The sequence below is a fragment of the Aedes aegypti genome, chromosome 2 (assembly GCF_002204515.2).
Source record: "Aedes aegypti strain LVP_AGWG chromosome 2, AaegL5.0 Primary Assembly, whole genome shotgun sequence".
Classification (NCBI taxonomy): Eukaryota; Metazoa; Arthropoda; class Insecta; order Diptera; family Culicidae; genus Aedes; species Aedes aegypti.
In genome coordinates, this window is record NC_035108.1 from 132,832,468 (window position 1) to 132,844,482 (window position 12,015).

Consider the following 12,015-nt stretch of genomic DNA (forward strand, 5'->3'; position numbering starts at 1 on the left):
GCAAAAGTTTGGGTTCACCCCCTCAAAATCATACAAAAGTGTTCTGTCCATATATCTAGGATTACACGTCCAATTGAAACTCTTTAAGCCGCATTCGAAAGGCAAAGAGTTATTCTTACTTCGTATGTATTCGTATATACTGAATTTATACTTGAAGTTGTGACATTTTTCAGAAAACACACTGAAAAATCATATCTGATTTCCTTAGCATTGGGTTGACCAAAATTTTAAATCAAAGTGTCATTAGAATCGTAATCTTATATTCTTTAAAGAGACCCCACGAAATTTTGGCGGAAAAATCTGGAAAGTATTCAAAATCAATGAAACAGTCAGTCATGTCATCGTGCAAAAGTTTGGGTTCACCTGAGCCGCACGCACATCATGTTTGTCAATATCTCTGCCATTTTTCAACCGATTTTAATAGTTTGAAGCTTTTTTTGAGCGCAAATAATGGCGCGTACATGTTTGGTTCGAGATTTCACAGATTTAAGTAAATTCAGCTGAACCCAAACTTTTGCCGATACACCATATTGAGGGGTGAACCCAAACATATGCACGGTGACTTGACTGACTGTTTCATTGATTTTGAATACTTTTCAGATTTTTCCACCAAAATTTCTTGAGGTCTCTTTAAAGAATATAAGATTACGATCCTAATGACACTTTGATTTAAAATTTTAGTCAACCCAATGCTAAGGAAATCAGATATGATTTTTCAGTGTGTTTTTTGAAAAATGTCACAACTTTAAGTAAAAATTTAGTATACAAAGTTCGAAGAATGTTTTTGGAAAAATACATACGAAGTAAGAATAACTCTTTGCCTTTCGAATGCGACTTATAGAGTTTCAATTGGACGTGTAATCACAGAGATATGGACAGAACACTTTTGCATGTTTTTTAGGGGGTGAACTCAAACTTATGCACGGGAGTGTAGTTGATGAATGTTTGACTTTGTTCTTTAACTAAAAAATGTTTGGAAGTTGGGGATTTCCGTTTTTTTTTCACAAAATAGATCTCGTTGAACCGGTGAGGTAAAAGTACACATTAATGTAATCTCGCCCCACACACAATTTTAAAATTGTTAAAATTGAAAATGGATGAACATTTTCACACACAGTGATGAATATGGCAATTTTGTAGCCAATAGATTGAATGTTAGCTCTGTGGTAATCATTATTTTTTAACTGTTATAGTTTTCTCGGAAATAATGATTATTATATTAAAGTCGAAATTTTGTCCCCCCTTAGGATTTGTTCACAAATTTCATAACGCTGAAAATGGCCTTGTTTTGACACCCACCCACCCCCTCGTAACGGTTTTGTATGAATATTCTACACATTTTGTATGAGTTGTAACATTTCGTGGACACCCACCCACCCCCTTCAGCGTAATGAAATTTGTGAATGGGCCCTTACTTCAAGGAAACAAAACTTGTCGTAGAGAGAAAATAATTCTAGAAGTACTGAAAAAACTTCAAATTTTATTACTATCAAAAATTTATGTTATGAAGAAACTTTACCTACCTTGAAACCTTGATGACTACAACGTAGCGGCCTTGGGCGATACTTCTCACCGAACGTTTAGGATCGCGTACTACCAGGGTTTTCGTGGTTTTCACGAAGTCGCCTACCTCTACTTGGTTCCCTGCTGAATATTGTCTACGCATTTTTTTCTTCTGAAACTCGCACTAAGTAACCAGCTCACTGAAGTCTGCCGTATTTCACACGCTTAATAATCTCGTGATTCATGCGTTTGCATAATGCATCATATTTACGCTCGAAAATCACGCAAGCTTTCAAGTCTGCCTCTTTCAAAGTCCACTTTTCGTGCGCGTAGAGAGCCACCGGAAGAATCAATATTTTATACAGGGTGAATTGTAGAAGTGTTCCAAAATAAACCTTTCAACAACTTCAAACACATCCCCATCAAACATTACCTCAGCACCAACACTTCTAGGCCTACCTCTATTTCTATCTGCAACCTTGTACAATTAATAGTCATGCCTATCCTCGCTGTCTCCCTCCACAAAGGCACGAAACTCTTCTCCTCTGTTCTGTGATATATTCCAATAAGGTCGATATCGTCCGCAAAGCCAAGGAGCATATATGAGACCGTGTAATGTTAGTGCCGTTTCTCTGCACACCAGAGTAGCACCCTCGAGTGCGGCGTTTCCTTGCTTCAATGCGCCTAACGTCACAAACGAGGTTGAAATTTTATCTGCAATTCAAACACTTGATTTCTAAACATCGAATGTCTCGCGTCTCAGCCTAATTAGTTTCGCCGGGCAATGATGTTCAGACATTATCTGCCACATCTCATATCTTTTTGCTGAATCGTACGCTCCTTTGAAATCAAGAAATAGATGGTTTGTCTGCAAATAATACTCCCGGAATTTATCTAAGATCATTCGCAAGGTAAACATCTGGTCCGTTGTCAATCGGCCCTCACGAAAACCAGCCAGGCATTAGCCGACGAAGGACTTCTCGAGCGATCTCAGTCTGTTAAACAGGACGCATGAGAGTATTTTATACGCCGTATTTAGCAGGGTAATTGGCGCACTCCAGACTAAGCCATTTCTACTAGATTGGGTGTATCCAATAGGCATTTCTTCGTCCTTCCATACCTTCAGAAGTACTCAGTTGATCAATCGGGTAAGCTACTAATCTATGATCTATGAGTCTATTGATTGAACATTTTCATCAATACTCACCCTGTTTCTTTCTACATTTTCATTTTCGTCGTTCAACAACTGCTGAAAGTGTTCCTCCCACCTGGAAGCCAACGTCGTTTTATCAGTCAGCGATTTCCCGTCTCGATCATTGCACATGGCAAGCACTGGTACGGTATTGGGCCGCGCGCCGCATATCATTCCAGTTCATGCTATCTTGAGCTTCAGTTACCTTCCTTCGTGTTGCCTTTTCTTTATGCGGTGGATTCGCTTTTCTTCAGCTCTCACTGCCCTGTACCGCTCTCTTTACTGTCGGGTACCAGCCACAAGCATATGGCTTCATTTTTCACATCTGTCACTCTCTAGTACTCTTCATCGAACCAGCAGTGATGGAAAGTAGCGAACATGTCTGCTGAATTGCAATAAAACAAAACGAAATGCTCGCGAGCATCAGAGTGTCGATTTACTCACGTTTGCCGTGCTTGCGAGTAAACGAAACTAAAGTGATTCGTGAACATGTAGTTCAGAGTCAAAGCTATTTCCCATCTGTGATTTATGGTGTTCAAGGGTTTTTTACTACAAACTGGTAGTTAACTGTCAATTTGATGAACAGTAAATTGTTTTGTCTTGGTATGTTCTCACGAGACGTGTGCGAACTTACTAACACTAAGGATGCTCGCGAGTCCGTCATGTTTGTTTTGCGTTGGTTTACACTCATGAGGTGCCTTGTGATACGTGTATTTCCACCACTGCGAAACAGTCGTTTCTTCTTCGTCATTGACCAGTGTCAATCACTTCCCTCGCCGTAGTGATGAAATAATCATGGATATGGTTCTTTAGGCCGTTGATTCTTTCCAACTGCTCGTCTAGCTGCTGGCGGATATTAAAGCGTATCGTTCTGTGATTTCTAAAATTCCTGACGCTGAATAACCGCGCCCGAATTTAATCAACATCGAGATAATGACCCGAGTCTTCGTAGGCTTTATCTACGCTCTCATAGAATTCACCCTTAATGTGATCGGGCTTATCGTTCGTTGTCTTTTGTATGGTGATTAGGCTGTAGTTGAAAAAATTGCTCTTCATCCTCAACACACAGATCCGGTCGCTTACCGGTTTCCACCGAATAATCTCCTTCATCTGCTTCCTAATCACAGTGAAACCAACTCTACATTTTGCTCTGTGGGCACCGCAGTAGTGAATGTGGTACTTGAATGAAGTGTTGGCGATAGGATCCACCGCTCCGAATTCACATTCTCCGGTTCTCGGCCAGCGTATTTCCTGTTATGTCCACGCCGACATTCCACAGTTCACGAACCAGGAGCCCAACACACGCGGTTTCATTCAAAGTTCTCACGTGCCTAGACCAACTTTCCAATCGTTGTCCTTTATTCGTTGCCGGGTATTTTGCCGTAAAATCAATCCGTTTGCTCTACTTTTGTCTTTCTTGTTTGGTGATGAGTCTTCGAAAGACCACCTAAATGCTTATCTTAAACCTGAATTATACTAACCTCGAATACGTTAGTATATAATATATAATAAAAGATAAAAGATGTAATTTTCCCATGTTTTTAACAAATTTAATTCGAATTACAAATTATACAGTGCTGTTCTGAATAATAGCAGCGCATGTCGATTTTCATACAAAATGCTCAACTTTGACATGCTGCAGTTATGTTCCCTTTCAAGCAATCGAGTTGAAATTTTCTCCACAGAACTACAAATATGCCCAATTTTGTAAACACAAAATTTCAAAATTTTCTAAGCCCCTGCCGGAAAGTGAGATACTAGGTGAAATTGTTCAAAAAAATAGCAGTTTTAAAAATTTGAATTTTGACTTGACATTATAGTTTTAAATTGTATATCACTTACCATTGGAACAATCTCCTCCTACTTATCAAACCTACACCTTAACCTAAAATGTTTAAAATATTTGTAGTAGAAAAATTTTAAAATGAAAAACTGCTATTTTTTCGAAAAATTTCACCTAGTGTCTCACTTTTCGGCAGGGACTCAGAAAAAAACTGAAATTTTGTAGTTACAAAATTGATCATATTTGTTGTTCTGTGGAGAAAATTTCAGCTCGACTGCTTGAAAGGGAACAAAACTACAGCATGTCAAAGTTGAGCATTTTGTATGAAAATCGACATGCGCTGCTATTATTCAGAACAGCACTGTATTTGCCTGCTACAAATGTCTCTACGAATTCATGAAAGCTGTTTTTTAAAATAAGTTAACCATCCTGAAATTTCTTGTAGAATTTATTGTTGTAAGGATTTTCAATTAAGTTTTCAAAGTGAGATTTCCCATTATTTCATTCCAGATCCTTGGCATTTCATGAAAATGATTTTTGATGGAAGATGTTTCCTTTGGTAATTTTTCTTTAATTTCTTTGAATATTTCTTTGGAAAATTCTCTAAAAATTCTTCTGTACATTTTATCAGAAACCTTTGCGGGTTATTTGATGGATTTTTTTTATACATGTTTTTATTGTTTTTCATATATTTTTTCCAGGGATTTGTGCAGAAGAATCTCTGAAGATGTGTCACTAGAGTGATTCAAATTTTGAAATTTTGGCTCCCCTATGCTTAAACGTTTTAAATTATGGTGAATTTGATCCTCCCAAAGTTTGAAGTGATTCGGAAGAAATTTGACTGTGCACACGCCATTTGAAGTTTATATGGAGATTACTATGGAAAACGTTAATCTTATGTGTTCAGCTCTCTATCTCTTCGTCATAATATTTTATGGAAAAGTGAACACAATCTTCTAATGTGAAATCCTCCCAGCTACAACTTTGCCGAAGACCACTTTATGATTGGACGTCAGGATAAATTGTTATTCATCATCATAAAGTTGGTTTGCATTTTACATGCTCCATCAACTGTTCGGCTGGCAACAGTGGTGCTCCTGGCGGGAAGAATAGATCAAATCCAGGCTACTATGTTCTATAGCAAACAAGCAGAGTTGCTCTGAAAGTAATTGAATGATCATCTCAGCATGATATAGACTTTGTTATCAACAATAGCAAATTATCCTCACGTCCCATCAAAATGTGATCTTTGGCAAAGTTGTAGCTGGGAAATTTTCTCATGCGATGAGTGTGTTCACTTTTCCATAGATGATTATGACGAGCAGTTAGAGGACTGATCACAAAAGGTTTACCTTCTCCATAGTAATTTCCATATAAACTTCAAATAGCGTGTGCACAACCAAATTTCTTCCGAATCACTTCAAATTTTGGGAGGATTATTTTCATCATAATTGACATCGTTTAAGCATAGGGGAGCAAAAACTTCAAAATTTGCATCAGTCTAATGCGTCACAGTACAAACGTTGTAAAGACCCGTAGGAAAACTATATTTTATTTAGATTCATATGAAATTTTCACACCGTCACCATCGCGAATGCCCTGTCTTTTTGAAAACCTCAAAATTTAAATTTAATTACACTTGATGCCCGTTTTCCATCGCCAGTGACATCAGAAGCAATATCCTCGCCATCGTCAGTCAAACCACCACCAGCCCGAAAGCAACTCGAGTTCAACGTCGGACGTACCGTGTGCAGCAACAGTTCCTTCGATGTTGGAGTGTCCTCTCCAGCGGGAGCTCGCAGCCGCTATGACAAACTTTGCCTGCTAAATGTTAGGACCAGACCGACCGGCGATTCCAGGGATCGCTTTCCGCCCGAGCTGCGTGAAGTGGAAAGGCAGATCAGCCTGGTGCTCACCAAACGGAAGGTTGAACGACAAATTTTCGGAGGTGAGTAGGAAGGGAGGGGAGCTTTACGATGATACAAAGCACTATGAAATAGAGCAAGTTTTAGCGATAAGAGAAAACATATTTGGAAATCGCGTGCTATAGTTGGGATGGGTCATTCCAGGCTTGATTTGTTGCAGGGATTTTGTGTATCCTAATAAAGATGATTCAATTTTATTTCATTCCCAGTAAAGGTCACAAACTTTGAATAGTGTAGTGTCAAATTTTTATTGAAAATTGGAAATTATGGAAATTAAAACCAAAAGTTCACGAAAATTTGGTTTGAAAAATAGATCAGGGAAACAAAGGTTTAGTGTCTCCAGTGTATGTGAGAGCTGAGTCGAGATTATTTTGTTTTAATAATTTGATTAATTGTACTCTGATAGCTCACTTAGTAGCAGTTAGCAGAATTATCTAAATTCGGTTACTTACTTGCAAATACGTTTCATAAAGTAATGTTGCAAAAAAATAAAATAAAATTCATAATACTTTAATTTTTGAATGAAAATCAAGTAAGTTCAATCATTATAATACTTCATTTGTCTCTCTGAATTTTTGAATGAAATTACTGTGCATGGGTGACTACTAAAGTAAACTTTCAGGCCAATCTTCAAGCATGGAATGACCCGTCATTTGCGAGCTTTGATGATGTTGTTCTAGAAACTGTCGTTTCGATGTAGCGACGCGGGGAGAAAGTTTTCTCAAGGATTAACGAGCGGGTATCAGTGTTTCCCTGGGATTATAAGATGTCGACCAATGTTTGGAAAGTTTTCCCCCAGTACACGTGACAGAGGTCGATTATTCAAATTTGGTTTGTGAAATTTCAGAGCGCTTCTACGACGTGTCCTACAGCGTGAATGGGTTTAGTTTTATTTATCCTTCGGTGCTGATGTTACAACGAAAATTCAACGATGATGCCGATTTGGAGCACATTATTTGCAGCAACAGTAGCGGCTACAGACGGATGCCAAAAAAATGTCATCAAACCGTGGATGAGGCCTGCGAATGTGTTCATGTTGAGTCTGTGGAGCTCGGCCATCGCGTTGAGCTCGTTATAGTAAACGAAGGTATACATTTGTAAAATAAAATCAAACAGATATAAATTCCTTTTATATTTTTCTTTTCGCTTTCAGACAACGACTCTGCTTACACTTACCATTTGCATGGGTACTCGTTTTTCGTAATTGCATCGACTCGAATGACTCAACATGAGAATTGGCAGACTCAGGTAGATACATAATTTGATCCTTCTAAAAGATTGATTCATTGACGCTTCGAATTTTATAGCTGCTTAATTTGGGGCGTAACTATGATCGACCCGTCCTACTAGACACAGTCAGAATAGAGAGCAATTCGATGGTAGTACTGCGATTCGTCGCTTCAAATGCAGGACTATGGATGCTGCGAGACCTTGATGCAGAGCATGAGTGGAGTCGAGGACTTGATGTACTGTTGAATGTAAGAGCTTCAGAGACTGAAATCAATTTTCCGGATGATTTTCCCAAGTGTAGGCATTTTGTTGGACCAAAGTATTTTCTGATATAGGGAAAGTGTACCAGTTATGGCCATAGTGGCTCCCTATTTGGCCATATGCAAAATTTGGATAACTTTTACATTTTTAATCTTTTTGAATGTTTTAACATCAAGATTTATCCTTAATTTTACTGCTAAAACACAAAAGATTTTTCAAAATGTAAAAGCATACAAGATATCACGTATGGCGAAATAGGGAACCACTATGGCCATAACTGGTACACCTACCCTAGACATAATTTATAAAATATTGTTTTTTTTTTGTTCACTGTAAATTGATGACAAAAACTTATCCATTTCATTTTGTGATCATTAACTAGTTTGATTCTTTATCAACATCCAAAACGCTATCATTATAATTTTCTTCAAATAAAACATTAAAAGTAAAACATCTTAATTCAGGCGCTGGTTCATTGGGTTCATTCGAATAACGTTAGGCCGAATAGATCATTAGGTCGAACGTGTCATTAGGCCTATAACACTAAGAACAGACATGGAGGCTCGAACAAAATTCCATTAAAATCATGTGTAAAGGTTTGAGTCAATCATCAGCGCCACCAACGTAGACAGCGCGACATACAAACTCGTTTCGACCACACGATGGCGCTAGTAAACGTCAACATACATTGGCACACAAAGCAACGCTAGCGACAAGTGGCAATTTTTTATGGTGACACTAGCGCCAAAGTGTAAAAAGCGGCAAAATTGAAGCTCCTTTATTCTGATCACAGCGCCGCGTAACAGGAGCATAACGACATACTTTAAAATGTCCCGTACAAAACTTTACACACGCTGACGATTAAAGATGAACGTCTGTTCTCTGTGCCTATAATAAAACAAATGGAAAATTTATGAAATTAAAAAAAAAATTAAATTTATAAACTTTAAAATCCCATTTTGATAATTTTTAAAATTTTCACAATATAATCTTGACAAAAAAAAAAAATGTTTAGGACAAATTTTCATGGTGGAAATGTTTTTAATAAAAATAAATCTTCTTAATAACAATTTTTGGTCGATTTTCAAAATTTTGTGTTTTTACAAAATATACAACTTTTGAAGTTACAATTAACATCTTGACCTTATTCTAAACATTATGGTTTAGATTAGAATTATCATGATCACTTCTCTAGAAGTAGCCAGTTATCCAAGTTATTTCAAGATCATGCAAAAATTTATTATTTGAATAATAAAATAGGCCATTTTCGTTAATTATTCGCAGTTCTCCATCAGGAACAATAAATCAGTACAGAGAAATAAGGCCTATACTCTCAAAAAACTATTGTTCTTCATGAGGATTACAACGAGTCTCAAGCAATGTGATGTAGAAGAGATGAGGAGAAAGTGGATGTGTGCGCTTCATATTGTGGAGCTATTTAAAAGTAGAACTATAAAAATCTTCAGTAAAAGCACTATAACTTGATCCTGGAACTAAATTTCTAGATGACAAACCTGCGAGTTACACATCTTTTCCAATCACAAAGTCATTCAGTCATGAATTCAGCAGTACTGTCATGAGCTTGTTAGCTCACACGAAGGGGGCCTTACTTAACCGAGTGGTTAGAGTCCGCGGCTACAAAGCAAAGCCATTCTGAATGTGTCTGGGTTCGATTCCCGGTCGGATCATAATGGAATTTTTTTGACTCCTCTGGGCATCGAGTATCATTGTACCTGCCACACTATATACGAATGCGAAAAAGGTAGCTTTGGCAAAGAAAGCTCTCAGTGGAAGTGCTCATAGAAGCAGGCTCTGTCCCAGTGAGGACTTAATGCCAAGAAGAAGAAGAATAATAATAATGATAATAAGAAAAAGAAGAAGCTCACACGAAGTATTTTTTAAACGTGGAATTATTCTAGCATTTCCATCAGTTTTATGTAAATTTGGGGTTCCTATTTTCCAGACCTGTATTTGCTTCGTTCGAGATTTCATTCTAGATTAACACAAAAGTAAGATCTTAATTGAAATTGTGACCTGAATTGCCATCTTTCCATGCTGTTTTCTTCCATGTTTTTGTTGAAGTAACAGCACAGATCTGGACAAACATTTTAAAAGGGCACATCGACATTGGTAAACATTGGCTTTGCAAGACGCTGTTGAGCCCAATTCAACTCGATCACGCTCACCAATATCACTATCAGGAAGAGCTAACACCAATCTTTCTGATGGTGGTGTTAGTTTGCGTGGGCGGGCTAAAAAGGGCTCAACAGCAACGTTTCTCATTCATTATGAAAAAATATATTAATATAAAAGATTTCATTGTCAAATAGGTAATATTCAACTAAATTTGTCGCCACCACTTCAATTATTACGAAAGCTTCAAAGAACAAAAACGATCACCAGCAGCAGCAGAAAAAAGGCTCCGCAACAGCAGCAGTTTTTCAAACGAACATCGAACCAGACCGATTTGTTACCTATTGGAAGATCACCACCATGACAGCGAATCGATAACAAACGAAATTTGGATGTACACTCCAACCTCTTTTTACGACCGTTATCGGGGAGTCGTAAAAAAAATCAGTCGTAAAAAAATCAGGGTTATAATTATGTTTTTGAAAAATGCAACGTCTAGATGCGAAAATACTGATTCGACATATTCGGCAAAGTTTAAGCATGGGTTGAGAACTTTCCAAAATGGCCGTTCAAGTTTTCATATGTTGGTGATAGATGACAGCACTGCTCGATTGTTATCAAAAGAGCCAGTTTTATGGGGGTGTGAAATGCAAATACCAAAAAAAAAAAAATTAAAGATAAGGATACCGAATGTTCACCAAAGTTGAAGGAAGTGTTGCGTGCCATACAGTCGGCCGAATCACAAATGTTCATAGCAATACTCTTCAACTGTAATCCAGTTTTTCATGAAGGGTTCAAAATTTGTTTCGTGGCTGGCAACACTATTTAATTGAAATTGCGCCACCAGGCAGTACAAGTGTGCATGCAACTATTGTTTTGCGGATATCTCAAGATCCTGACTACTTAGAAAGATGGCGTCTTCGGCAAAGTTGTTCAATAGCTCAAGGACTATCATTATTTTAGCCAAGAGATTCGAGATTTTGCCACCAGATGGCGCTAGTGAGCAAAGAATTTTTGTTTTGCGGATAGCTCAGGCTCGTGACCACTTAAAAGATGGCGTCCTCGGCAAAGTTATTCAGTAGCTCAAGGACTATCACTATTCTAGCCAAGAGATTCGAGATTTTGCCACCAGACGGCGCTAGTGAGCATAAAATTTTTGTTTTGCGGATAGCTCAGGATCGTGACCACTTAGAAAGATGGCGTCTTCGGTACACTTTTTGAGTAGCTCAACTTTGCCCAAGACGCCATGTCTATGTAGTCAGGACTCTGATATATCCGCAAAATAAAAGTTTCATGCTCACAAGCGCCGCCTGGTGGCAAAATTTTGAATCTCATACCTTTTAAATGATAGTCCTTGAGCGGATGAACAACTTTTCCCAAAATGCCACCTTTTTGAATAGTCATAATCAAGAGCTATCAGCAAAACAAAAATTCTATGCTCACTAGCGCCGCCTGGTGGCGGAATTTTGAATCTCTTAGCTTTTATAATGATAGCGCTTGAGCTACCGAACAACTTTGTCGAAGACGCCACCTTACTCAATAGCATTAATCTAGAGTTATCTGCAAAACTAAAATTCAATGTTCACTAGCGCCGCCTGGTGGCAAAATTTCGAATCTCATAATTTTAATAATGATAGTCCATGAGCTACTGAACAACTCTGCCGAAGACGCTATCTTTCTAAGTGGTCAGGATCCGGAGCTATCCGCAAAACAAAAGTTTTATGCTCACTAGCGCCGCCTGGTGGAGGAATTTCGAATCTCATAGCTTCTATAATGATAGCGCTTGAGCTACTGAACAACTTTGCCAAAGGCGCCATCTCTCTAAGTGGCCAGGATCCTGAGATATCATCAAAACAAAAGTTTCATGCTCACTAGCTTCGCCTGGTGGCAAAATTTTGAGCTTCATAGCTTTTATAATGATAGTCCTTGAGCTACTGAACAACTCTGCCGAAGACGCCATCTTTCTAAGTGGGCAGGATCCTGAGCTA

The 12,015-nt window shown here is 38.2% G+C and overlaps 1 protein-coding gene across 1 annotated transcript in view; it reads left to right on the forward strand.

Moving 5' to 3' along the window:
• The window catches only part of LOC5568140 (L-ascorbate oxidase), a 43,629-nt gene extending 35,633 nt beyond the window's left edge, over nucleotides 1-7,996 (forward strand). Inside the window, exons 5-8 of the mRNA XM_021842430.1 lie at nucleotides 6,142-6,426; nucleotides 7,251-7,490; nucleotides 7,557-7,651; nucleotides 7,711-7,996. Of these exons, the coding sequence (XP_021698122.1) occupies nucleotides 6,142-6,426; nucleotides 7,251-7,490; nucleotides 7,557-7,651; nucleotides 7,711-7,968 (878 nt within the window). The 3' untranslated portion in view covers nucleotides 7,969-7,996. The remainder of the gene's footprint in view (nucleotides 1-6,141; nucleotides 6,427-7,250; nucleotides 7,491-7,556; nucleotides 7,652-7,710) is intronic.
• The last annotated feature ends 4,019 nt before the right edge of the window (nucleotides 7,997-12,015 follow it).